Raw genomic sequence first — 27,874 nt, 5'->3', positions numbered from 1 at the left:
AAGAACCTCGACGTCCCCCATCCCCCCTGAATTTCCCTCAAATTTAGGGGTGCTCCCACACATCCCCCTTGTGTCTCCCCGCTCCCGTGTTCCTCTGTGCTAGAGACCTGGTGGAACATATGTGTTAGCATATTTTAGCATTATTAGAACAACACTTTTGAGTGGTTTTTACAGTTCGACTATCTAGTTGGTTAAGAATTCTTCAAGTGCAAAGTCTACTTAACATGGTTTAAGAAAATCTATCATGGTATTAGAGACCAATGTTTGAAATCTTCTAGATTCCATGTATGGAGAAGCAAGTTGTCTAGGGTAGAGATAGATAAGATAAGATAAGATAATTGTATTAATGTCCAACAAATGACCATAGTAGGTCAATGGGACTGTCGGTTACAATGATTACATCATGCAAGTCAGTGGACCAAACGGTCCCCTTTAACATTTCTTTTAAAAAGCAAGAAATACATCTAAAATGTAAATGAAGAAGCAAGGAGCTCTCGGCTTCGAGACAGAGCGCTACGATGAAGTAGAGATGAAAAAGAAGAAGAAGAAGAGGAGGGGGAAGCATATCCTGTCTATCCCCTACTCCTAACATCTGAGGTCGAGAGAAGAAATCCTAGAGCGTTGGTGTAGTCTGGTGGGTCAGCCCCTCCGGGACCGCACTGATCTGTTTTCAGTGTCAGTGGGATGGTCCATGGTTCTTTTGGTGCCCCGTGCTGAGGGTAGCACCCTAAAGAAGTCCGTGATCTTCTGCGTAGTGTCCGATCTGGTGGGAGGCTGAAGAAAACGGGCCTGAAATCTGAAGGCCTCCTGGAGATAAAGTGCTAGGCATCTCGGATCAACATATCTGAGGAAGCTGGACAAGGTCTGAGAGGACCTGAAGAGACAATGGAAACGGCCTCAGATCTCGTAGTACGCAGGGCATCCGAAGATGAAATGTGTCTCTGTTTCTATCTCCTGTAAATGACAGAGCTGGCAGATCCTATCTACCCTATCAATGTGATGATCTGTTTCCACCCAGAGTCTGTGAGATCCAACTTTGAATTGCCCGAGGGGGATTCTAAGGGCATGCATCCAATGCTAGAACGTGTACTGAGGTCTGATGATGAGCCCATCCCTGATCTCTAGGCAGGGCTCCGCGTAGAAGGTCGTTTTTGGGCGCAACCCATTGGGAGGATTGGTCCATGTAGTATGAATGTATCGTCTGTAAATATCCTCCTTAATGATTTTATTCAGCTCTTGTTGATTGAGAAGAAGGTGGCCAGGAGCATTCAAAGAGTACTGAAAATGAGGGAGGCGATCAATTTGAATCCCTGAAGCCTCCAAAATCTCTGTCACACTGGTGTGCCAACATTTGGATCAGCCTATCTGCATACGGGCGATGTGCTTCGAGGAGCAATATGCTAAATACAGGTATCTCATGACCCTTCCTCGCGTCTGCCAGGTCTTAGAGTCTGTGCAGGAAGGACACTAACCTGAAAATTACCTCTAGACGGAAAGGCTGAGCCCAAACTAAACTAGAATGATGTGCTAGGGTACTGTCTGCTTGCATTTGATGAAACGTCGCAAAAGGAGGGTCTGGACTCACTCCACTGAAGCCCAATCTGACTCTAGGAGAGAGGGACCCCAAATCTCTGAGCCGTAAAGCACTGTGGGGCGAATCAAGGTGTCCATGATGCTCATTTTGGACGAGATGTCCTGGAAATGGTGTCGGAAACACTGCTTCTCCAAAAGGGCTAGGGAGCCATACCCTTTGTTGATCCGAGGCTGAAGGGCTGGCCGCAGGGTGAAGCGAGGCCCTGAAAACTGAACTCCCAAATAAGTATAGGTGCTGACAATCTCGATCTCTTCTCCTTTAAATAGGAAGTGGAAATCTGAGGTTTTCTTGACTCAATTGAAGATAATCACTTTGGTTTTACCCAAGTTTACAGTTAGATGCCTCCGGTCACAAAAAGCTGCGAGCGCATCCAGCTGTCTCTGCAGGCCTTCTTGGGAGGAGGCAATGAGGGCAATATCGTCTGCAAAGAAGAAGATGGAAATCAAGACCTGGTGAAGAAGACATCCATCTGTATCCTGTATATGCTCTAGGAGGAAGGACTCAAGTTCATCGATATATATCCCGAATAAAGTAGGTGAAAGGGGGCATCCTTGCTTGACTCCAATGGTGCTTCGGATGAAATCCGACATTACTCCCACTGTGCGGAGACGACCAAGGATAGCCTCATAGAGACACATGATAGCATTAAGGAGAGTCAAGGAAATACCAATCTCTCTTAGCCTCTGGAAAAGATCTTCCCTTGGAACTGAGTCAAAGGCCTTCCGGAAGTCTACGAAGCAACAGTACACTTTAGAGGATCAATGCCTAGCCTCCTCGATCACCGCTCGAAGAGTAAGGATGTGGTCGATCGTCTGGTGGCCTGGACGGAAACCTGCTTGGCCCTTGGCCCTGAGTTGTCTCTGCTCAAGAAAGTGGGAGAGTTTCCTGTGGAGTACTGTGGCATATAACTTGGAGAATGTGTGCCCAACCATGATTGTCCTGTAATTGTTGGGATCGGAAGTAGGCCCTGACTTGTGGATCGGGTAGATAATGTGGTGTGACCAGCTATCCAGAAATCCATCTCGAACCACCTGGTTGAAAAGGTCCACCAGATATCCTACTAGGGGGTGAAGTCCATGCTTGAAGAATTTTGCCTGGAAGCCTTCTTCATCTGCTGCCCTGCTACTATTCATTGTCCATATTGCCTCCCTGATATCTTTGTCGGAGAAGAGGTGGCAGGAGGTGGGGGGGAAGTAACCCGAATCAGGGGCTGCCCAGGGATGTCATATAGTTGGGAGGTGTGAGAGAACATAGAGGCAGGATCAAGGTCGATTGGGCTAGGAGAGCGTCGAGAAAGGATGGTCCCCCAGAAATCTTTAGGGGAGCGAAGGAGGAGAGTAGAAAGAACCTGTCTCCTATGGGCAATGAAAAGGCGTTTCTTGCGGCGAAGGAGGCGACGATAAGCTGAACAGAGGTCTAGGTATGTAGGTAAAGAGTTCCGGAAGGCATGTCGGAGGTCCCAATGCATAGACTTACATTCCTGGTCATACCAGTTGTTCATAGGGCAATTTCCCGGTTTGCGAGAGGTGGTGACGGAACGGGTAGAAGGGGAAGGATTGGAGCGCAGCTTTCCAGATTGCATATGAGAGGCACTGGTATTTGTCCTTGGCGGAGCTGAGGGAGGTGAACTGGGACTTCGATGGGAGAGTCTGCCTAAGGATAGAGGAGAAGAGATCAGGGTCACCCTCCTCAAATCGGAAGGTGGTTCTGGGAGGGCTGCGGGGAAGGGTAGGGGGTGGATTCGAGAGGTCAAACTGCAGTGAGAATGAGAGGAGTGCGTGATCTGCGAGGGGGATGGGGGTGATCGAGAAATTTTTGATGTAAGGAAGGAGATTCGGGTTTGCAATAGCATAGTCAACCACACTTGCCCCGCCTCCAAATGGTCTGTAGGTAAAGAAGTGCGAGGATGGGAAACATGGTAGGCCGTTTAGAATTACCAGCTCATGAGATTCTCCCAACTGTAGCAGATATTTCCCATAGGTTGTGGTGGTTCCCAATTGATCCTCGGATGTCCGGTGCATGCCGATCGTGATCGGGTCAATCCCTCGAGTGCAAAATATATCCTCTGTTCTATCATGCATAAGGATCTGGAGATCTTTAGTTCGAGCGTTGAAGTCTCCTGTGAGAATGACGTCCCCCACTGCCAAAAACCTGGTGATGTCAAAGTACAGGTCTGTAAAAGGGTCTCCATCTGAGCTATTGTGAATAGCGTAGGAAGACGAGATAGGTGGGAAGTAACAGATTGCGATATAAATGTCTCTCGGCAGTGATGTTCTGGCTCTGATCTGAATCCACATGAATCTGGCAAACTCATCGGTCACAACTACTAATACTCTGCTCCTGAGGCTATCACGGACGAGGCAAGCCACACCTCCTGATCCCCTGACACCCCCTAAACTCCGAGTCTCATGTCTGCAAGTTGCGGTCCACTGGTATCCTATAATGTCGGGGACAGACCGAATTGGGCTCGCATGAGTCTCGGTAACCAGGAGGATGTCCGCTGAGCTAAGGGCTTCATAAAGTAGGCCTGGTGAGGACCAGAAGGAGCCATTACCATTCCAGCAGTGAACCGAGAGATCCATGCCCCGCCTCCTCTCCATTCGTGCCCGTCATTTGGAGTTACCTGAGCAGGGTGCCCATCCCGAGGGGAAGGTGTCCCGAATAACTGCTTGAAGATTTCTAATCACTTCCCATTTCCCTGCTTGTCTTACTACTGCAACCTGTTTCCTGGCTTGTTTCAGTTCAGCTACTTGAGCTCTTGTGAGGTCTTCATCCAAAAACACTTTATTCGAAAGGGAAAATAGCTTTTGCTTGGCTCGGAGCACTCGAAGTCTATTCGAGGAGTCACGGAATCTGAAGAAGAGGGTAGAGTCCTGTCCTAGCCAGGGTTTGTCCAAGGTTATGTCTGGTATGTCGAGAGTGTTGCATAGAAACCTGTTCCCCGTCGATATGAGGTAGGTGTAGGGAGTCCTCTTACTTTAAGATTTAGTTCTCTTCCTCTTCGGGTTCTTTCTTCCATGAGCTTTGCCTGTACTACTTCTTCCACCGCTATGAGCAGAGGAGCCTTGTCTTTTCCTTTGACCACCTGTTCCCATGTGCTAATGTGCAAATCTGTTTCTTGTTTAAGGGACACTTGTTGGGACCTGATTTCCTCCTGTTTGCTTTTAAGATCTCTGATCTCCGCCTGTAATGTCTCGTCGGATTTTTGTCCCGCATTTTGTTCTCGGTATTCCTGCAATGTTTTTCTGATAAATGCATTGTCTTCCTCTATCGATAGAACTTTATTTGATAAAATGTCGATGTCGGCTCGTAGTCCACGATTTTCCGCCTCTAGGTGTTCCATTTTCTTCATAATTTGCTTAATTTGGGATGTCTAGAAAGCGAAATCTGTTTATAATGCAATATCGGTGGGGCTGTATATGTTCTCATCTTTGTTGTGGCACTGTTGTAAGTACTTCAGCGGACCTCTGTTGTTGAAATCTAGCATTTCAGCTTCCCCGGGGTCGTTGATGTGTTGCTGCTCTGACATGGTGGCCAAGGAGAAAGTCTACGATTGCACCCCGCTGTCACCAGTACAGGTCGGAGCAATAGAATGGTGGATTTGTGGCTACAGGAGGACTGCATGAAGGTTGCGGGTGAGAAACGGGCTGTGGGAGAGCCGCAGAAACGAGAGGAGGAGCTGCGGGAGGACTACGGGAAGGTTACGGGTGAGAAACAGGGAGAGTCGTTAAAGGGTTTTCGTGGGAAATATGTCCAAACTTTAGTGATCTAAGTGAATTGTGCCAATGATTGGTACATGGACCTAATACAAGTTGTGGGGTGAGAAGCCCTTGTTGATATAATGATCGTAAAGTGTAGCTTGTTTGATGTTGTAACAATGGAAACTCCCAATATGCAACAAAGTCATTTGTACCATGAATGTTAAGATAACCGTTTCTTTAAAAATCGCAGATTTGTGGTAACTTGTTGAGTAGGTGGCTGTGCCACCTACAGATCCCCAAGATCTGGTAGAACACAACAGGAAGGCAGTGGTAGCAAAGCGAATCCTGTTGGAATTAGTGAATATCACTTGATCCATCATATCATCAGGACGAACACTGCAAAAGAGATGTATGATGACTTGGGAACCTTATAAGAAAGTGTGAATGTATCCAAAAATATGTTCTTAAAGAACAAGCTTAGCATTAACTGCATGAGCAAGACAAATATAATGACAAGCTATATCATGAAGATAGCAAAACTAAGAGATCAAGTTATAGTAGTCGGAGACACAATTGAGGATAATGAGCTAGTTCAGATTTCTCTTAATGGCTTTAGACCATCGTGGCACAATTTTGTCCCAAGTATCTATGGTCAAGAGAAGCCTACTTGAGTTCAAGCACTTGTGGGATGATTTCAATGGAGAGGAGATGAGACTATAGCATTTTTTATCCAATCAATAGGGTTTGAGGTGCATAGGCATGAAACTCGTGTGCATATTCAAGCAATCCATTTATGGGATTAAGAAAGCACCCCATGCTTGGTCTCCAGGATTGATGAGTACATGTTAAGTTTTAGCTTCACCAAAACTATTGCAGATCCCAATTTCTATTATTTATTTGATATATCCAATTTGCTTGTTTTGGTCCTACATGTAGGATGATATGATACTTACAAGGAGTTCAAAGAGGCTCATTAAAGGTTGCATGGTTGTGTTGGCACAAGAGTTTGACATGAAATACCTTGGACTGATGCACTATTCCTTGGGTCTAGAGGTGTAGTAGGGTACAGAAGGGAGGTTTTTCTAAGCCAATTCATGGTTGAGCCAAGGAGTATTCACTAGATAGCTACAAAATATTTGGTTCATATTTGAAGAGCACCATACATTATGGTCTAAAATAGGTAGGAGATGGTGAGTTGAGATTGCATGGATTTGTTGATTATGATTGGGCAGACAATGCAAGTGACAGGAAGAGTACTTCAAGATGCTGCTTCAATGTGGGTATAGGAGTGATTTCCTTGTTCAAAAAAGGAGTACGATTTAGTGGTATTGAGTACAATAGATGCCAAGTATATGGTAGTTGGTTCTACTAGTTGTGAAGCCATCTGGTTTCGCAAGTTAATCATAGAGATAACATGTGAAATGTGGGAGCCTATGATGGTTTATAATGATAATTGGAGCTGTATGATGTATCAGACGATGAGAATTGAATATTTCATGACGACTCCAAGCATATGGACATCAAATACCATTTTCTTAGGGACACAGAGCAAAACGGAGCAATTGTTCTACAAGATATTCATACAAATCAAAAGGTTGTAAATATTTCGATGAAGCCCTTGGAAAATAAGAAGTTGGAGATGTTCAAGATAAGGTTTGGATTGGTGGGGAACACTTTCCTTGGTAAGAGGGAGCGTTAGAGAGTGTACCTAGGATACTTTTCTATAGCATTGTGCACAAGTATGGTTCATTTGGGCACTTTTTTGTTATAGAAGCATCACACACACAATAGATCTGTACAACATTGATTTTCATGATGTATGGTGCTTCGTATATGAGTGTGCATCACTATATCTGGGCTTCCATAATTGAAGGCACATTCATGCATGCATCAACTATAAATAGGATAGGATAAGGTAATCCTTAAATTCTAGTTCTATGACATTGCATGTTGTTTCTAAGTTATGTGAAAGAGGGTGCATGCAATTGGATGTCTTAATTTCAATTTATTAAGTATTTTTCTAATTGTAGCTTAAGTCTATGTTCAATTAGCTGCATGCATGTAGATAAGGGCAATGTGCATGTGTCCATATTCAATGCATATACTCCTCTCCTAGTCTATAAAAGATAAAGCAAGGGTATAGGTTTATTCATGTCTTTTTAAGGATATTTAAAGACTTAGAAGTTAGTTAAGATTAACTTGGCCTAAATTGTCTTTAGGTAAAGTTGTGTCTTTTTAATGTGTTTCCTTAGTATTCATTAGGATGCATTTGTAGCATTGTAATCCAATGGTCACGATATGTTCTAGACATAAAATGATTCGACAATTCATATTCTCCTCGATACTAACAGCTATATTGATCCATGGCTTACCACCCAATTGGTCCATGATCTCCATTTAATGAGCTTGTAGGGTCATTTGTTGATCGTATATTGTGAGAAACTCATATGCAAACTTTTTCCTTTTGCATTAATATATTTTATCGAGTGGTCATGTTGGCTAGGGTTGCACATTGTTTCTCTCTTTAAGGGTTTTAACCATGTAAAACACTAGTGTACTAATCTTTGATTTGTATATGTGAGCAGTCACTTAAGTTATTCAACCTGTGTGAAAATACCTTGTGTATCGAACATAGTATCAAAGCTCCTATGAAGACTTGATCCCATTATTGATTGAGATCTTGACCTTGTGTTGCTAACTTGCTACATGCTTCAAAGAATTTTTGGATTCTACTATTTATGTGCATTTTTAGCCTAAGAGGATTGTTTTGTGCCCAAAGCACTACTTTCAGTTGGAAACATTTTTCCTTTCACCCAAAAAGCTCTCTATTTGCCAAGATACAACCATTTTGTTAGATTCGAAGGCATAAAGTTTCATTACAATTTTTAAATTCTTTTTATATACAATGTTAGTATTCCGTTTTTTCTATTTATATTTTTGGATTGCTAACCCTTTTCGGTCTGTGTATGCTCTTTGTTGTGCACTTTATGCAATCTCGATGAACCCCAAACACAGCAGAAAAAGTTATATTCTAGGTACGTTCTTTTCTCTATGCCTTATATGATCTCAGCAAATTAGAAATAGAGGGAAACTTGCATTTTCTGAGTAGGCTACTCAAGATCATTCCAATCTTGTTAAAGTTTTTTTCTTCTCCTTTTTTTTTTCCAAAATTTCATTTGTTTTGTGTGTGTGGCTGTGTTAAAGTTTATTGCAAGAAAAAACAAGAGTTTCGGGGGCAAGTATGTACTTTTAGGCCAAGAATAAAACCACACTCCCTCCCCCCTTTCATAACATTTGTTATATATTTGGCATTGGCTTAGTTAGTTGAAATTTACTTTATTAATAAGAAGCTTTTATTTTCATTAAGTTACTTTTTGAAAAGTTCATGATACTTTCACTTATCACATAATTTTATTGTAAAGTACATCTCATTTAACTATAAAAATAAATCACTATATAGTAACTTTAATGTTATTTTTTTAAGTTAATTTGTGCATGCAATTTCTATTTATAAGTAACTTCATTGTAAAAGGGATTTTCACTTATTTTATTAAAATGGGTCACTTCATGTCAAAGTAACTTATTTGTAAAAGTGAGCTTATGGACAAAGAGAAGTAATGGAAACATTTTCTTACTCAACAACTTCATTGTGCACCTATCATCACATAGGCCAAATTCTACCTACCATGTGGTACTTTGGTTATCATTACCCACCAAAAATGGGTAACCCCATGGAAGAAAAATGTTTCTCCTACATTTGACAACTAGCCAGCTAGTAGCCCCTAACATTCACTTCTTGATGATGATGTGCCATATGCCTCTGCCATTTGCATCAACAATGCACCTCTCACCATCCGACATTCCTCTTACATGAATGTGGGCTGCTACTCAAGAGGTACTTTGGTCATTTTGCAATCAAGTGCTTATGCTTGTTGTTTTGGGCATTTAGTATGGATAAAGGGGTGATCTGGAAGATTAACCAATCTTGACTGTAAATTTGTTCTCTCACCTTACAGGGGGGTCAATTTTTATCCCTAGCCTAGTGGGGCCTCCCTTAAGGTCCTAGGGTTACAGGAGGGACACTACTTGGAAAACCCAGATTGAAATAGCGTGTTCATTTTCCCTTACACCATACTTAACACTTTCCATGAAAAATTATTAGCCCTTTATATACCATCTCCACTATTTGGGTTTAACTTGTCATTGGTTCATTAGGATTTGGCACCCTCTTATCCACATCCTTGAGTAGGGTTGGGAAACATTTCCCTAGAGGTTGATGCAGCGAAAACAATGGAAAAGCATAATATGGCCACAAATAAAAGAAAAGGAAAGTCAAAATGCAAAAGATGGCAGAGACATGAGTTAGCATGCGGAAAAAATCCTAGCATGAGCTCTACCCTCCTCATTAGCCATCACCGGGTTCTTGAGCACTTGATGCTCCATTTCATCAAAAGGAACCTTGCATGTCCCAACCCTAATGAGTGATAAACTGTCTCATCTTAAGGGGTAAAATTGAATGTTATATCATAAAAAGCAAGCTCTATGCCTTGAGCTATGCACCCAATATAAAAACATTATCAAAAAGAAGTAAAAGGCACACTAGAGGGGTGGAAAAGCAAGCCGAGTCAAAAGTATCTGCCATAGAAGAAAAGCAGGATCTTCAGACTATTACTATGACATAGCTGCACGAATTCTTAATTGCCTTCGAAATGAGAAAAGGAAGTCCATCAGATATGAGAGAAGTTGCATTTAAAGCTGCAGGAAGAGAAGAATCATGGCATATTTCAGAAGGAGAAGAAGAAGCAAACTTTGTCAAAAACCTTCAATGGGGTTCCGGAAGATTCAGAGGTAAACTATCTTTCAAATGTTTTGCTTGTGGAAGAGTCGGTCATTATGTTGTCAAATGTCCTCATAAAGATAAGCTTGATAAAGGTAAAGAATAAGCAAAATGGAATAGAAAACAAAGTGTAAGTAAGAAGAGTTACTATACGCATGAAGATAGCGATGGTATATCAAATAGTGATGAAGATGAAAATAGTGATAACTATAGACTTCTGATGGCTTTTGATGATGATAATTTCTTGGATGCTTTAGACGAAGATGATCTTTATGAAGAAATCTCTAAACTCAAAATCTGTTTAGAAGAAAAGAATATGATTATAGATACTCTGACATTCCAACTTGCTGGAAGAGAAAAACACAATGAAAAACTTGAATGTGAAATTATGGGTCCAAGAAAGGGTATTGAGAAAACAAAAGCTCTCAATCTTAGATTTGCCAAAGGATCAGAAACATTAAATGAAATTATCGAAGTGCAGCATTCTCCTATGATAAAGACAGGTCTTGGATATACTGAAGAAGCATCTCAAGCACAGAAGTCGTCTACTTCCACTAAAAGCTATCTTGATGCAGCAAAGAGAAGTGAACAGGTTGACAATTGTCAGCAAAGACATAAAGCAGATCACCAGGTAAATCAGGCACAATTCTCTTCAAGGATGAACAGGAGTTACAACAAACCTCAGGTAAATCATACTCAATCTGCTTCAAGAATGAATGCCAATAGAAATTACAATCATCAAGTCAGTAGATTCGATAATCGTAAGAACTTCTTTAATGGCCAATGCTTTTCATGTCATAACTTTGGACACAAAGTTGCTCAATGTGTTGCTTACAAGACCATCATGACGAGAGAAGCACGAAATCAAAGGAATGTGGCAAGGATCATGAAACGGACCTACAATAACTTTTCTCTTCTCAAAAATGAAATAGAATGCTCTATCTGCAACAACTTTGGTCATGAAGAATCTGAATGCAGGAGTAAATTTCAGCAAATACCTCATTCAGTCCCAAAATATGGAAAAAGAAAGAACCGCAACCAGAAAGATGTGGTATAGCCTTGTATGCAGAAGGACAAGAAAATCAGTGGTACATCGACAGTGGATACTCAAAACACATAACAGGTGACAAAGAAAAACTTCAATCATATAATGCCTTAGAAAAGGAAAAGAAGGTCTCATTTGGAAATGACACTCCTACTGTCATAAAAGGTAAAGGCTCTGTTCTCTTAAAAGAAAAGGTTAAAGCTGGAAATCTATGTATGTTGACGGTCTAAAGCATAACCTGTTGAGTGTAAGTCAGATGTGTGATCAAGGAAATGAAGTAGTATTTCGATCAAATGGATGTGTTGTTCGTGAGCTTGATACAAGTGAAACCATGATCAAAGGTAGAAGAACTCCAAATAACTTATACATACTCAAGGGAGGACAACAACAGTGCTATCTAAGCAAAACTGATGAACAATGGCTATGGCACAGAATATTGGGGCATCTAAGCTTCCCTCAAATAAGGAAAGCATGCAAATACCAAGCTATTCGTGATCTTCCTGATATTCGCATTCCAGAGAATACAATATGCAAATCATGTCAATATGGTAAGCAAACCAAGGCTCATTTCGCTGAAAATGAAGGATCAGCTAGTAAGCCTCTTGAACTTGTTCATACTGATTTATGTGGTCCATCAAGGAAAAAGTCACCTCGTGGAGAAGAGTACTTTATATTGTTCATTGATGATTTTTCCAGAATGTATTGGATAGGACTTCTGAAGCATAAAGATGAAGCATTTGAAAAATTCAAATCCTTCAAAGCTTTGGTTGAGAATGAATTAGATCGCAAAATCAAATGTCTCAGATCTGATCAAGTAGGGGAATTTACCTCAGATGAATTCTTTGACTTTTGTGAAAAACATGGAATAAGAAGGGAATTCTCCACTGCAAGGACTCCTCAACAAAATGGAGTGGTAGAAGGAATGAACAGAACTGTTCAACAAATGGCTCGTGCTATGCTAGATGAGTCTGGAACTCCTGCAACCTTCTGGGGTGAAGCTGCATTCGCTGCTGTCACTATTCTCAACAAAACAAACGTTCAGGGAAACAACACTCAAACTCCTCATGAACTTTGGTATGGTAAGACTCCTACTGTAAAATACTTCAAAGTTTTTGGAAGCAAATGTTACATCAAAAGGACTGATGAAAAACTTGGTAAGTTTGAGCCCAGAGCAGATGAAGGTATTCTCTTTGGTTACTCTTCCTGAAGTAAAGGATATAAATGTTATAACAAAGACTTGGGAAAATTATTGAAAGTATTGATATTGTGGTTGATGAAACATGCAAAAATCCAAGGCAAATAAAAACCGAAGAGCATGAAGAAGATGAGGATTATCCTTCCACATCAAGTCAGACAAATTCTGAAGAAGAAACCAATGAAGCACCAGAAGAAGAGATAATGGTAGAAGAAAAGACTCCATCCAGGTATGTTCAGAAAAATCATCCAGAAACTCAAATTTTGGGACAAAAAGAGGCAAGTGTGCAGACAAGAAGAACTATTTCAGAAGCTTCAAGCTATCTAGCATTGTTATCCTCCACCGAACCTCAAAATGTAAGTGAAGCATGCAAAGATGAATGTTGGGTCAAAGCCATGAATGAAGAACTTGAGCAAAATGAAAAGAATAATACTTGGGAATTAGTTCCTAGACCTCATGATAAGAATGTCATAGGAAATAAAAGGATATTCAAAAACAAGCTAAATGAAAATGGCGAAGTGATTAGAAACAAGGCCAGACTTGTTTGTAAAGGATATGCTCAAGAAGAAGGTATAGATTTTGAAGAAACTTTTGCTCTTGTTGCTAGACTTGAAGCTATAAGAATGTTCCTTGCTCTCTCTAGTTTTCAGAAATTCAAAGTATACCAAATGGATGTAAAATCTGCTTTTCTTAATGGAGACTTAGAAGAAGAAATCTATATTGAGCAACCAGACAAGTTCATTCTTGGAAATGATGCAAAACTTGTATGCAGACTCAGAAAAGCTCTCTATGGTCTAAAACAAGCTCCAAGGCCCTGGTACTATAGTCTTGACAAATATCTCCATCAATAAGGTTTTTCAAAAGGGTCAACTGATAGCAATATATATACAAAGATTGACAATAATAAATTGCTAATACTTGTTGTGTATGTTTGATGATATCATTTTTGGTAGCAATGAAGAAGCCATGAGTTGGAATTTTTCTTCAATAATGCAGCAAGAATTTGAAATGTCCTTGCTTGGTGTGCTTACATATTTTCTTGGTCTGCAAGTTCAACAACATAAAGAAGGCATCTTTCTGTCACAAACCAAATATCTCAAACAGATCTTGAAAAGGTATGGCATGGAAGATTCTAAACCAGTATGTACCCCAATGGTAACAGGATGCAGTCTCAGCTCAAATGATGAATCAGCAGCAATACATCAACCAACTTATAGGTCCATGATTAGCAGTTTGCTTTATCTAACAGGTACCCGTCCGGACATCATGCATGCAGTTGGAATAGTTGGAAGACTCCAAGCAAATCCAAAGGAATCACACCTTCAAGTAGTCAAAAGGATTTTCAAATATCTTCAAGGTACACAGAATTTTGGTTTATGGTATCCTAGAGATACAGATCTTACACTTCATGTATATATAGATGTGGATTGGGCAGAAAGCGTTGATGATAGAAAAAGCACAAGTGGTGGTGCATTTATATGGGTTCCAGATTAGTGTCTTGGTTCAGCAAGAAACAAAGCTCAATAGCATTATCTACAGCTGAAGTAGAATATGTGGCCGCTGCATCTTGCTGCACACAACTCCTTTGGATGATGCAAACATTACAAGACATACAGATCACATGTACTCCACCCATTTCCATTCTATGTGATAATACAAGTGCCATCAGTGTTTCAAAAAATCCAGTCATGCATTCCAAAACCAAGCACATACCCATCAAATATCATTTTCTACGTGAACAAGTGCTTGAACAAAAGGTCAAATTGGAGTATGTTCCCTCCAAAGAACAGGTTGTTGATATATTCACCAAACCACTGCCCAGAGAGACATTTGAATATCTCAGACAGAAGCTAGGAGTAGTTGATTCATCTTGCTGTTAAAACTTCTTTTTTTTAGAGAAAAGTGGTTATACACAAGTTTCCTGAAGCGTAGTCGCGTACATACGTTGGTTTCGGTGGTTACAGTCGCGTATATGTTGATTTGAAGAAAAGAAGTGGGCCAGATCTAGGATGAAAGGAATCTGATATGGATCTGACAGTGATCATCTGGCACAGGTTCAGGGGGAGCATATACTTCTAATAATGCATTGTTGGCATTATCTTAGAAGATCTTGGTATGAATTCACTCAGTTGTTTTTGATTCAGGGGGAGTACTTGGTTGCTGATCTAGATGCTAATCGACAGATGCCGCTAGTTGCTGATGATTATCATGGTCTTGGTCTCTGTTATATATATGTCATGTATTTTTTTTGTAAAGGTCATCTAACAACCTATTTGGTTCCCCACTATGCATGGGATGGATGATGTAATGTTCTTGTTTTGACATGTATAAACAATTGGTATATCCCCACTTGGTTGGGTGGATGAGTCAGACTTGGTATATCTCCACTTGGTTGGGAGATGGATGTATGTATGAGTCATTGGTGATAGGAAGGTCATTTATGATGTATGTTCTTCTTTTATGTATGTATGAGACCTTGCTTATATTCAGGGGGAGCATGAAGCTCAATCAGCACACTTCAGCATATCAGAGACTTCAGCATGAACTCAGGGGGAGCATATCCCTTTGCCCTTGATGACAAAGGGAGAGAGTGATTTGGGGTTGCCATCAAGTCCAAAGGGGGAGATTGTTGGCATTATGACACAGATTTGGCAATATGACACAAGTGTTGTCCTTGACGGCAACTCACTCAGATGACAGATCACAGTTCAGACCTACAGAATGAAGAAAGAGAGGTATACACAGGTTGACTATTGACCAAGTTGCGTGTACACGTGGGTTCGCAGACCAAAAGGCGCGTATAGCATACACATGCACTTTCACAGAAGGAAATGTGCATACATGTTGGGAAACTAAATTTTGGTCTATGGTATTTGGTCCATAGTATCTTGATCCATGGTATTGGTCCAAGGTATCTGGTCCAAAGTGTTGACCCCAGGTGGTGTTGGTCCATGGTATTGAGCAAGGCCTAAGACTATAAAAGGAGGAGAAGATCATTAGGCAAGAGCACTCAAGTAATGCATATCTAATGAAGAGTAAGACCTGATATACAGTTTATTGGGTTGTGGTGCATAGCTGGATCTGAACTGAGGATGAACCTTAGCGCTTGAAAAGATCTATTGATGGGTCAAGATCTTAAGGCTTGAAGTGAAGTATCTCTATATGGTTTTGATCTTTTATCTGTATAACTGGCGCATGTTGTAATCTGTAAATATGATGATCTGGGTATAACTGAAGTCTGAAATTGTTGTAAAGTTTAAATCATCATTTACAGATCTATACGCAGTCTCACTTTAGAAAAGGCACGTATACACACCGATTCTGCATATAAATACAGCGTATACGCAAGTTCGCCTTGAGAAAAGTGCATATACACGCAGGTTCGACAAAAGCAAGTAGCGCATATCTCACAAAATATATTTTATCTACTTCTGTTTGTTGTTGCTGTGTTCTGGGTTCTGGCTTGGATTCTGGTTACTGTTACTATATTCTGGTTACAGCATTTTGAAAGATCTGATTGAAGGGTTGTCAAGTTGATTGGTTGATTCAGTTTTGGTTGGTGCAAAAGGAGATTGGTTGATGCAGATATATTTGATGATTGAATGATGCTATTGATGGATCCAATCTGAAAATTTATGAAACGTGATCCCTGGAAAAAAAGAGAAGGTTGTAGCCTCTGTAGACCGGCACCTACGTACTAGTAAACATATCAGCGAGTACAAGAGCTAGGGGGGTTGTAGCTCCCTTCCAGGAGAATCTGGAGAACGAGAGAAGGTAGTAGCCTTCTACAGGTAGAAGCCTGCGTATTGGTATAAGTCTGCACCAGTACAAAAATTGTAAAAAGAAGTTTCTCATTTAAAAAGAAGATAGAGACGATTGCAGCAGGTGGTTTTCACCCACATTGGGTTTCCACCTTATATCTTGTGTTCTTGTGTGTGTAACTATCTACTCTGTTTTTACTGCACCTGGTTACTGTTATATATGGTTCTGATGCACTGATATATGAAGAATTAACTAAATCGTAAGTTTGCAGGATATACGTTGATTGCCTTAAGCACAGCCGCGTATACACGCAAGTTGCCTTAACTGAAGTAGCGTATATGAATCTGATTATGGGAATGAAAAATAATTGACTTGATAATACTGATTCACCCCCCCTCTCAGTATTATTTCCAACAAGTTTGGTCCACTTAGATGCTTATATGATCTTAGTCTCTAATGAATAGTTGATTTCACTTGACTTTAAGTTGGTCTGCCTTTCTGATTTTCTAACACTTTGTGCCCTAAAAATTCTAGGGTTTCCCTCAATACCATCCTCAAGTGAGGAGAAGACTCGAGTTTTCCCTCAATAATGTAACCTGATATATATATAGGCATAAAGATCCAAATCTCTTAAAAACTAGAACATTTACAAAATATTAATACATCTAGTTACTACATCAATGATGATCAAACATACAAGAAATTAAAATATTCCATACACATAAGTCATAAAATAAGTAGAACCATAAACTACAGTTATCTCATTAACTTATTTGATGTCATCAAAATCAAAACATATCACATACATACCAAGTCACTATTAATATAGCCAGAAATGGTAATGGAAAATATAATATAGGGTAGATACTAGATCCATAGATGGAGCTTGTCATTGTAGTCCTCCTCTATGTCAAAATTATCAGAATCACCACCACAGCCATCCTCCTCCTCATCCTCCTTTATATCCAATCCAAAATCTGCATCTATTGGTGTGGAGGATGACCCCTCAAAAGTATTGCCATCATCAATAGTTACCAACTCTGGCACTGGTTCACTAAGATCCAAGTTGGCTAATGCGAATTCAACATTCTTTCCAAAATTCATATCATCAAAAAACACATCCCACATTTTTGTCTTCATCCAGAAAAAATGCTTTTTAAGAGTACCCACGGGTCTTTTTCGTGCCTTGGTGTTAAACATATTAGGATGTGTCTAAGGCACGTGTCTTGTTTTAGGACACATACCAAACACATGTCTGACACATGTTATATGGACACATGCTCACTACGGGAAGTGTCCTACTACTTACCTATTTAAAGAGTATGGAGGGTCATTTGTTGTGATCAATTGTGAGAAACTCATATGTAAAATTTTTCCTTTTGCATTAATATATTGTCTTAAGTGACTACGTTTGCTGGGGTCATGCATTTCTTCCCTCTTTGGTGGTTTTAACCTCATAGTACACTAGTGTACTAATCTTTGATATGTTTGTGTGAGTTGTTGCATAAGGTGTTCAGCGTATGTGGAAATACCTTTTTTATTGAACACAGTTCAGCAGCATGCAGTGAATTAGGTTGCTGTATTTTTCCTATAGCAGATTTTAGTTCAGAACTAATGAGAAAGCAGTAAACTATTTTGACAACCCATCTACTAAGTTTTTGTTTTGCCTTTAGCAATGATTTAGCAAGTATGCTGTTATTTTTTTTCCTACCTAATAATGGTGATGTAATTTAGGAAGGACCTGTGAGTTTAATTTCTATATTTTTCTACAATGTGTTAGGAGATTTTAGCATGATTAGAACAGCAGGTTTGAATGGCTTTTAAGGTTTAGCTATCTAGTAGATTAGGAGTTCTTTAAGTGAAAAGAATACTTACCATGGTTTAAGAAAATTTAATATGAGTGTCCCAAGGCTATATTCTCCTTTTATACAAAGTTTTTGATGGTTATTGAAATTCTGCGGACGGCTCTTCCTTTAGACCTAATTCCAAAGACCGTCTATTCAGATATAGTGCACTGGCTCCCAGGAATGAGGGACAACTAGGAAAAATAGTATCATGGTCTTCTTTGAATTGACACTGAAAGACAAAGTGTAACCCTTGCCATAGAAGTAGAATTGAACTCCACCATTCACATGGGGGCCCCAATTATTCTGGATCCACACTTTCAACTTTCAAGACTTGTGATTTGGCCATGTCCCCATGGATTTCCCTAGAAATATTTTTTTTTGCAAACGGCACTACTTTTCTCTTCAGGATAGCAAAGGGAATGCACAATTTGGGGAGCCCAGCAAGATTCTTAACAAACATAGATATGGGCTTGGAGATTTTGGTTATCTTGGCAATGACAACAACCATATCCCGAAATGCAGCAGATTTGTATAGAGGACCATCCAACTTTGAACAAGGCACCTAAAACTACCCTTTGGATTCACTGCAGATCTGTCAATAAGAGCACTTCCTTAGTAATGTATTTCAATATTAGTAAAAGGCCAATTTTATATAATAAGGACCCTATCACTTGTACTAGTAACTTAAATTTTAAGCTAGGATGTTTTGTTAGTTGGGTTGTGGTTCAGTGGTAAACCACTAAGAGTTTACTTCAACTAGCCTAGATCCAATTCCCATTGTGGTGCTTGCACCTCTCTCAACCCACTGGGGATTCCCTCTCTCATCCACCTAGGAATCCCCAAAGTGGCATGTTCTGGAGTTTTGTATACATAATCCAACCAAAAATTGTGTGGATTTTGTTTAATTCAACTTAAATCCATCTTAACCCTAGATCTATGAGGCATTAAGAGGGATCAAATCCTTCAAGGTGCAAATCTTTTTGATGGTGTCAAAATTTAGGGAAAGCTTTGCAACTTGAGGGATCTCCCTCTCAGCATGATGGATCCTGGATTAAGAAAACTGGTTATTGTAAGTAAACCGCTTTTCGAATGTGAAAAGTCAGTGGCATCAGCATTACACCATTCACCTGTAGGCTGTGACACATCTCTCCCACAGTGGGCTGTAGAATGCACCTTTCAGCACAAAAAAAGTTATTGTTTTTATCTGTTTAAAAATGGTTAGGGTTTTCTCCCTTTTTGGTATAATAGGGATTCTCCCCTCCTCATTTTTAACTCGTATCATTTCAGAAATACAAACAACAAAGTTTCCTCGGGAAGTTTCTCTCCATTAATCAGAATTCACAAGTGTAATCCACGCTTTGGTGTATAGCTTCCCAAATCCTTTTTGTTTTGGCAGTCATTTATGTTATTTGAGCTTCATAGCCATCAGTTCCCCCAGTAGTTGAAGTGTTAGTGCCAATTTGGGTATGGGAAGACCACAGAAATTGTACAGATCATAAGGGAAAGTGAAGTGTAAATCAAAACCAGTTCTGGAATCAGTGTCTTAAATTTCATAGAGCTTTCTCAATTATCCAAGACGAAGAAAATGAAAGATGAATTTAAGGCAATTCTTTGAATTCTTTGGTAAAATCTATAAAAATTACAAAAGTATGCAAAATGAATGAACAAAAGATGCATATAAAGGTTAAGTTTGAACCTGTATACATGTGAAGATAAGTCACTGCATGGGCAACATCGATGGCAATATCCAGTCTTGTAGCTAAGTCCAATACAATCCCGTGTACACCTACATATTTAATTTTTATGCATTAGCTTCCTAAATTTGAATTTCTATATTTGCTAATTGTACACAGAATATGTTTGGTCTAGATAATAGAAAGCAGGTTTTGTGTTTTAAATAGCAAGTTTGCATTGTGGAGTTGGCTACTCACTCCAGGCCCCAGAGCACCAATCCTCTGTTTTGTGAATGTCACTCAATTTTCAGAATATAATCTAGTTTAATTTCGTTATTGGGGTTGTGAATGCCATAACAACATTCATATTACAACTTTTGGTGTTTGTGTTTAACTTCTTGTATAATCTAGATGTTAATGCTTGTCCAGGAAGAATGATAGTAAAATTTACTTACAGTCCAAATGCTCCCGAAGAGTTCCATTTGGCACATACTCGACAACAAGTATCCGTTCCTGTTCATCTTCCAAGTAGCCAAGGAATCTGACCAGATTGAGGTGTTCCACACTTGACAATGTTCGGATCTCACTTTGGAATTCCACAGAAAGATGTTTGTCATAGATATTCTGCCACCAAGTTGTGTATATCATCAGACATTTTCCATTCCATCAAGCAACAAGCTCCACTAAAAATGATTTTCCGAGTTGCTAAGCTAAAAGTCCAGTAATAGTGCATCAGATCAATCACCTGCCACATTATTATTGGAATTTACCTTTAAAGTTACCTTAGAGTATATTACAGGTATCATTCTTTGCATTGGCATTGAATTAGCATATAACCAGTTTTTAACTTACCCACCCTTAATTTAGAGATATGACCAGTTTCTGTACCTTTTTTGCACGCTTAATTGCAACCAGGGTTCCATCCTTGAGTTTCCCTTTATAAACTGTCCCAAAACCTCCTTGTCCAATCTTGTTAGAAGGACTGAAGTTTCCTGTGGCTTTGCTGAGCCCGGACATGGTAAAGGTCATTGTTCCAGGTTTACTATTTGCGTTAAAGGTATTACCATAGACGTTACTCTTGCGTGAGGCCACACTCAGGGCTCTGCTTCGATCTGTGGCTGTTGAAGTCACTGCAACCAATTTGTAGAGTAAAAACAAGGAATTGCAAAAGGCAATTTCATCAATGTGTTTTAAATGAGAGCGATTATATACAAGAGAAATATTATAAACAGATACATTTTGAAAATAACATCAAACAATGATAGTACTTGATCATGCAACATGAAGAGCTTGTGGACTGTAAAGATCAAAAGCTCTAAAAGCAGGGGACCATCTGCCTGGTGATATTCCAAATCTACTGGGTGATAATCCAAATCAAATAACAAGACGATTGACAAAATCAGAGAGAAAATTGGGGCCAGCATGGCAATCTGAGCTCCCTACAAAACTAAGGTCCGAGATCTTAGTTTTTCATAGCAAATTTTAGCCCTCTGGCATTTTCAGGCAAGGGATCAAACTTTCTGAAGCAAGGCCTCCCACGCCACTTTGAACATAACGCACCATTTGCGAGAGAGCAACGTTTTCCTTAAGATTTGCATTTTCCTGAAAAGCCGCAATTTTCAGAATTCTACATATGTGCCGTTATGTCAGGTCATCAAAATTCTGTGGTTACCTCTCCATTGAAAGGAAAAATGTTTAAAACCCTTCAATGATTCGGCAAGTGACCTTTGAAAATAAAGATAATACCTGCAACTTAATCCCATTACTACCTGCAATGTTTCCTCAAAATTTTACTAGAACTAAACAAGCAAGCAACAAACTTAGAAGTTGTAGTCACATTAGACAGGCAATAAATTTGCAGATGGCGTCCTCTTGTCAAGCTTAGCTTTATCTTTTCTATGGATCTTTGAAGGGGAAGATATTTGAAACACAACTATGAAAGGCGATATAGCCTGCATAAGGGATTGCAGTATTGAATCGTCCTGTCCGGCCTATTTTGTTTGTCCAAGTCCAGATTCCACGGTTTGCAAAAATGCTCCTTCCTAACCATTAGAGCAAATCCACTTTCTCAGAATCAATGAAATTGCAATTTTTTACTTACTTGATATCTCCTTGTATTGATAATCATCGTCTTCTTCCTTGATAGACGGAGCAATACATGTTCCACAGGCACCCACAAATCCTCTGGCTGCAGACGATAACCTGCCGGGCTTTTTCCTCACCGTCCCATCAACCTGATCTCGGGATGCGGATACATGTGAAAAGTCAGAGGCCTCAGTATTGGTGTCAGAAATGCTCTTGTTAATCCCGTAACTGGAAGGAGATCTTTCTGGTGTGTACATTTTTCTTAACAGGAATTGGAACTACAGCTGAAATACCCACAAAATGCTTTATATATCTGAGGCTTCGTTGGAATTCATCCTAGATATTTGACAAGGGAGCTTCGATAAGAATTTAGAAACGGTCTTCTGCGAAAACACCATAGGGCGCGTTCTCAGGAGTCTAAGTCATAAGCCATGCACTGTAGAGTCGTCATTTCTTACTATACTGTTGTCGATTGAACAGAATATTTCGCAGCGGAAGGTGGGCACTTGTTTAATCTCGAATCTGGCATATCATGCCTATGTGGTAGTAGTGGTTGGCCATTTGCTTGAGACCGAAGGGTGGATTATCGCCGAGTCAATGAGGACTTAACGCCATATTGATGGTCATTATAGCACCGGTAGTATATGATTTCGATGATCAATTATTATCACGCGGTCTATCTACTCATGGAGTGGGATTATATGACAATGGCAGGAGGGGTCGAGGGGAAGAAGCGTGGACTGGAAGCGAAGCATTCACTCTTTGCTGTCCAGCCATTCCACGTAAGTTGTAGATGTAGTATTGTGAAATCTGGCACTTCGTGTTCTTTTTTCAACGTGGAAAAATCTTCTATTGAAAACCTATGTAGAGATATAGTATCTTTATGTCGTCAATGGTAAACGCAGGCCGCCCATGTTTTACGGACTCGATCTGAGCTTTAATTTTACATGATTTCACGTTAACTGTACAAGAAGTTACTGTTAATTTAGGGATTCAAGTTTCCCTATAAATTATAAAGCAAAAATGGTATCGCTTTCCAATGTACAAGCTAGGTATCGATTTAGGCTTTGGCTGTATACACATTATTTCGCATTAACTGCAACAAGTAGTCAGAGTTAGATTTTCCGCAGTCTGACACATTTGGCCGTAATCCAGAGAAGACCGTGCTAAATTGATAGTAGAGAGCTAAGGGATATCCAAAACATTGGGCCATTAGCCCAGCCATAGACCACAACAACGCGGAACCAATAGTTCAGCTATGGACCACAACCCCGAACTTGGTCAGAATCGACTCTGAAGTGTGCCCCACTTCCTCCCCACAACTGTCCATGTACTCTCATTACAGTAGCCAATGTACCTATTCCCATGGCAATACGTTCTCAGGCTCGTCCATTGAAATTGACTTTGTATTAAAGGGAAATTTTACCGGATTAAATCTATAAAGTATATGGAGAGATATAAAATTATTTATGTCGTAAAACTAATTATAATATACATATATTTTAGGCATTACCTACTGCATATTCTAGGCGTCACCTAATTCACCAATGCTCCATGTGACTAATGTTTTCATTTAATTTACCACCAAGTCTGTATAAGCGACAAAGTTATAATATTAACAAAAATAAGTTTTGTCAAGAAGAAGAAAGGTTATATTTTATGGAAATGGAAATTCAAGCCAAGGTTAGATTTTATGGAAATGGAAATTCAAGTAGATGGCTTGAAAGATCACGCTATAGTTAAAGCACGCTAATAGTCGATAAGGATCGTATGGTATGGTTTTGGGTTAAAGGTTTAGTTTGTTAAAATTATTAAATTATAAAATGGTTTAAAAAGTTTATATATATATATATATATATAAATAAAACTTAAATGTAAATTTAAGTATAATATAATTTTGTCAATTAAGTTTATTTTAGGTGTGAGAAGAATGAAATCTGATTAGCTTTGTTGAATGGTTAAAGTTTGATATTAAGTTTGAGTAAATCTCTTGAAGATCTAAGTATCTATATTTCTAGTATGGAATATAAAGATATTTTTCAAAAATAAAATGTATCTTAAATATGGTATTAAGAAATAAAATTATAAAGATGAGAATTTATTGATAAAATTAAAAAATATAAATATAAAATGTTAATTAAAACTAAAAAGATATAAATATAAAAATATTATTACAAATTTATGAATATAATTAATTTATTTTTGAAAATATAAATAAAAAATATTTAAAATTAAATAAAAAAGAAATTGGCAATATATTTTTATTTTTAGATCTATCTTTCATTAAATTAAAGATCAAAAATTAATTATAACGCTGGTGGAGTAGGGATATTAAATTAATTACACAAAAGGGCATTGATTTTAAAACTTTTAGATGAAGTTCAATGTTCTCAACCACTTCAACTAGCTTACCAAGCTGGCTCTTATTATGTTATATATGTATTATAGTGAAAATGTGTATTTTTAATTATTTTAATGATTTTTTAGTTTAAGTCTCTAATATTTTGATTTCTTATTCTTAGTTAAAATTCTTGAAATAAAAATTGTTTTATTGTTTAAAAAATTACACTATATTAAATTTATGTTTATGGTTTTTTTGGTAAATAAAGATAGAAAAATAATAATATTATTAGTGAAAAAAATTGATTATAGACATGGGGAGAGCTATAGGAGAGGTATCTTAATTTGAGATTTTTGTTAAGACTTGTCATATTTACAGAGGATGAACCACATTAGTTGGTTCGAAACGTCGACCAAATCTCAATAATGTGATTAATCTGAAAGACATTCTTATTATCAATATTGATCACAAAAGTCTATGATCTAACAATATAAGCATTGAAAACAAAATTTCGGACTATCTTTATGTTATATGGTCTGTAGCCCAAGATATAATAAAATTAAAAACTAGGAAAACAAATTTGGTTATGTTCTAGCTTATGGCATTTAACAATTATTATATACAAAAACAACAAGTCTAAAAAAGACTAGACCCGTGGGCTTTGAAGTATCTACAACAAACATAAACATATTAGGATAGAAGGAGAATTAAACCCAAGCTTTTATTGGCTAGTCTACATCTTTATCCAAGGAGATAGGGTGTTGGAGATCTTCATCTTGTTGGTGTTCTTCTCCATCATCTTTTGCCTCCTCCATTATATATCTATCCAAGCCTTAGTGTGCTTGGAGCATGCGATGGTACTTGTCATTTAATTGGTCGAACTCCTCATGATTTCCTAAAGAGCTAGGTTGTTGTTCTCTAAGTCTATGTGAATTGCAATTAATGTCTTTGTGTGTCAATATAGGATAGAGTTAAATCTAGAGTTTCTTCTTCTAAATAAACCTAAGTGTAAATCTACAATGAGGTGAGTCGGTTCTTCATCAATTTTTGTGTTGTTAATGGTTCCCCTTCATCCCTCGACTTTATCTTCCAATTTGTGTGGTCATTTCATAGTGGTAGCTTTGTGTTTGCCTTCAAATTCTCTTGTGGTTCATTAAGTTTTAGATTTTCACTACCTAGTCTCAGGTTATTGTCCTCTACTCTCCTATTGTGTCATGCAAACTAAAGGACAACCCATATGAACTAGATGTGCATCATGTGTATTGGATTTTGGGCAATCATTCTTTGTCGAACATTGATTCTTCTCTTTTTGCTCCCCATCTTCTTCCTTGGGTTGGTTGACCTCATAGATCAAAATGGAAACCCTATACTCCATGGCAATTTATTTCCTTATTTTCCTTATTGCCCTTTGTTTTTCCTTCACTAGGTCTTCTTATATGATAAGCAGATTGAGAGCTATGGGGGAGGTCATTATATGGCTACTTTGATCAATTATGAAGAGAAAGATGACCAAAATAGACCATCTACTTATCATTATGTTAGTAGATATAAAAGTCGCATACATTTAAATAGCATTATACTTAGCATAAGTCAATATTCTCCTAATTTAACTCTAAAAGCTTCAAACTAATTTTTATTATTATCACTTATCTACTCTTCATATTCTAAACCAATTATACTTTGTAATGAGTCTTATATTCTTCATATTTACATATTCTTCTTAGCGTCTATTATTATCCATCACCATATAATCATTATAAAATAATAATAAATAGTTAAATAAATGAATCATATATCTTCCAAATATCTCATTCAACTTTATTATAAATTTATAGGTATTATAATATTTAAATTTCTATAACATTTTTTTACATATAAGTATTAAATTAAGATTTCTTGAACTATAGTTTTCCTTGTTACTTTTTATACTTTAACTCTTTTATACTTGTCTAAATATAATCATTTTTCCATTTTCAAATTTTAATAATTATTAAAAAAAATACCTTTCTTGACGTATAGTTTTCCGCATTCCTCATTTTGTACTGACTATTTTATACTCGTTAAACTACCAGCACATTGCACTTAAAAGAAAATTGATTATATTATAATTTCGGGTCGCTTTAAACATCCATGCAAACTACCATCACATTGTACTTAAGAGAAAATTGACTATATTATAATTTCGGGTCGCTTTAAACACATCCATGCTAATTTTCTAACTCTATAATTTCTTATAAAGATAGGTTCGGTGAGAACGAGGGAGATTAATAGTAAATGAGACCTTTTAATATTTGTAGTGGTCATCATGGTTGTTTTTGACGGGGACTTGATTTTAAAGCCGTCAAATGAGTAGGGATGAGAATATGTAAAAATTTGATGATATAAGGAAACATATAATGTGATCATTTAAGTGATGGATAGTTACACATTATTATAATTTTGAGTTCAAGTGTTCTCATGGAAAAATAAATAAATAAATATATATATATATATATATATATATATATATATATATAATTAATTAATTAATTAATTAATGAAGCATTGGTATTATATTTATTTAATTTTTTAAATATAAAGATCTTAATTTTGATGGGCAATTTTAATTTTTTAAATGTTGATTTTTAATTATGATATAATATTCATATTTTATAGACTTATTTATGGTTAGATATTTCATTAAATTCATTATGTTTGATTCTAGGAATGAGATCTTTATTGTACTAAGAGTGGGTACAATTAAATTATTGATTTTGATTTTTAATTATGATATAATATTTAAATTTTATAAACTTATTTATGGTTAGATGTTTTATTAAATTCGTTATGTTTGATTCTAGGAATGAGATCTTTATTGTAGTAAGAGTGGGTACAATTAAATTATTGATTTTTGTTTCACTATAATGAAGTGTAATGTAAATTCAGAATCAAATTCTTAACAAATTGATATGAGCGTGATAGGACTTCTTCATCGCCTTTTCGAAGAACCTATTGTGATAGTCGTTCCTTGTGAACATAAACCAATATGAAATGGAAATTAATTGGATCCGGAACCAAAATAAGTGGGTAGAGATACCTATCAAAAATTTGATCCAAGTTGCTTGGGATTCGAACCCAGAGCTTATTGGATGGAGTGAATGATTTGGTCCTTCAATATCAATAAGAGTAAGAAATCTCTCTCGAAATCATGCTTGTGATTCTCATCGCACGTAGCTTTCCCCATGTAATGTATCTATTTCTATGAAAAAATATATTGTAGTTAATCAGGTTATTATTCTCCTATCTTTAAACAGATTATTTGTCCCAGCAAATTATTTACTGCAAATAATGAATAAAACACAACTACAAAATTCACCAATTAAATAAACTACGAAAACTTTGATAGAAAAACAATCACAAAATGGCCACAATATTTTTGGACAAAACGTCCCTAGAAAAACCCTAAAGGCTCGGAAAACCACTTCTTCAAATCTGAAGGTTTCGTTATCAATCTTCAACAAATTTTGCAATTGATAAATATTACAATTGCTTTCCAAACCATGACAAAGCTCCAGAAAAATATTTCTTGGCCTCCATGGGTTGATCTGACCACTGGAAGGCTTACGACCTCCCTTTGCAACTTGACACAACCTTTCTTGCAATTCGCTCTACAACTATAAATCTTGATTCACTTAATTGGTAACTCGTACGACCTCCTCCTGGCAATCTTGACCTCTCTTTCTGCAGAATAACTATGGGAGAATTCCTCCTTTAGATCTCAGAAACTGGAAGAATATTGATGAAAGAAAACTCTG

The 27,874-nt window shown here is 37.9% G+C and overlaps 1 protein-coding gene across 1 annotated transcript in view; it reads right to left on the bottom strand.

Moving 5' to 3' along the window:
• The window catches only part of LOC149149215 (calmodulin-binding receptor-like cytoplasmic kinase 2), a 28,460-nt gene extending 5,995 nt beyond the window's left edge, over positions 1-22,465 (bottom strand). The window contains exons 1-4 of the mRNA XM_089438803.1: positions 21,756-22,465; positions 20,543-20,784; positions 20,110-20,278; positions 19,678-19,767 (exon numbers count right to left, since the gene is read on the bottom strand). Coding sequence (XP_089294929.1) covers positions 19,678-19,767; positions 20,110-20,278; positions 20,543-20,784; positions 21,756-21,996 — 742 coding nt within the window. The 5' untranslated portion in view covers positions 21,997-22,465. The remainder of the gene's footprint in view (positions 1-19,677; positions 19,768-20,109; positions 20,279-20,542; positions 20,785-21,755) is intronic.
• Between the last annotated feature and the right edge of the window lie 5,409 nt (positions 22,466-27,874).

This window comes from Pinus tabuliformis, chromosome 9 (assembly GCF_031772625.1).
Source record: "Pinus tabuliformis cultivar Carrire ecotype Pingquan chromosome 9, CPIR1, whole genome shotgun sequence".
In the NCBI taxonomy this organism is placed as follows: domain Eukaryota; kingdom Viridiplantae; phylum Streptophyta; class Pinopsida; order Pinales; family Pinaceae; genus Pinus; species Pinus tabuliformis.
This window is presented reverse-complemented; position numbering and strand designations above follow the sequence as displayed.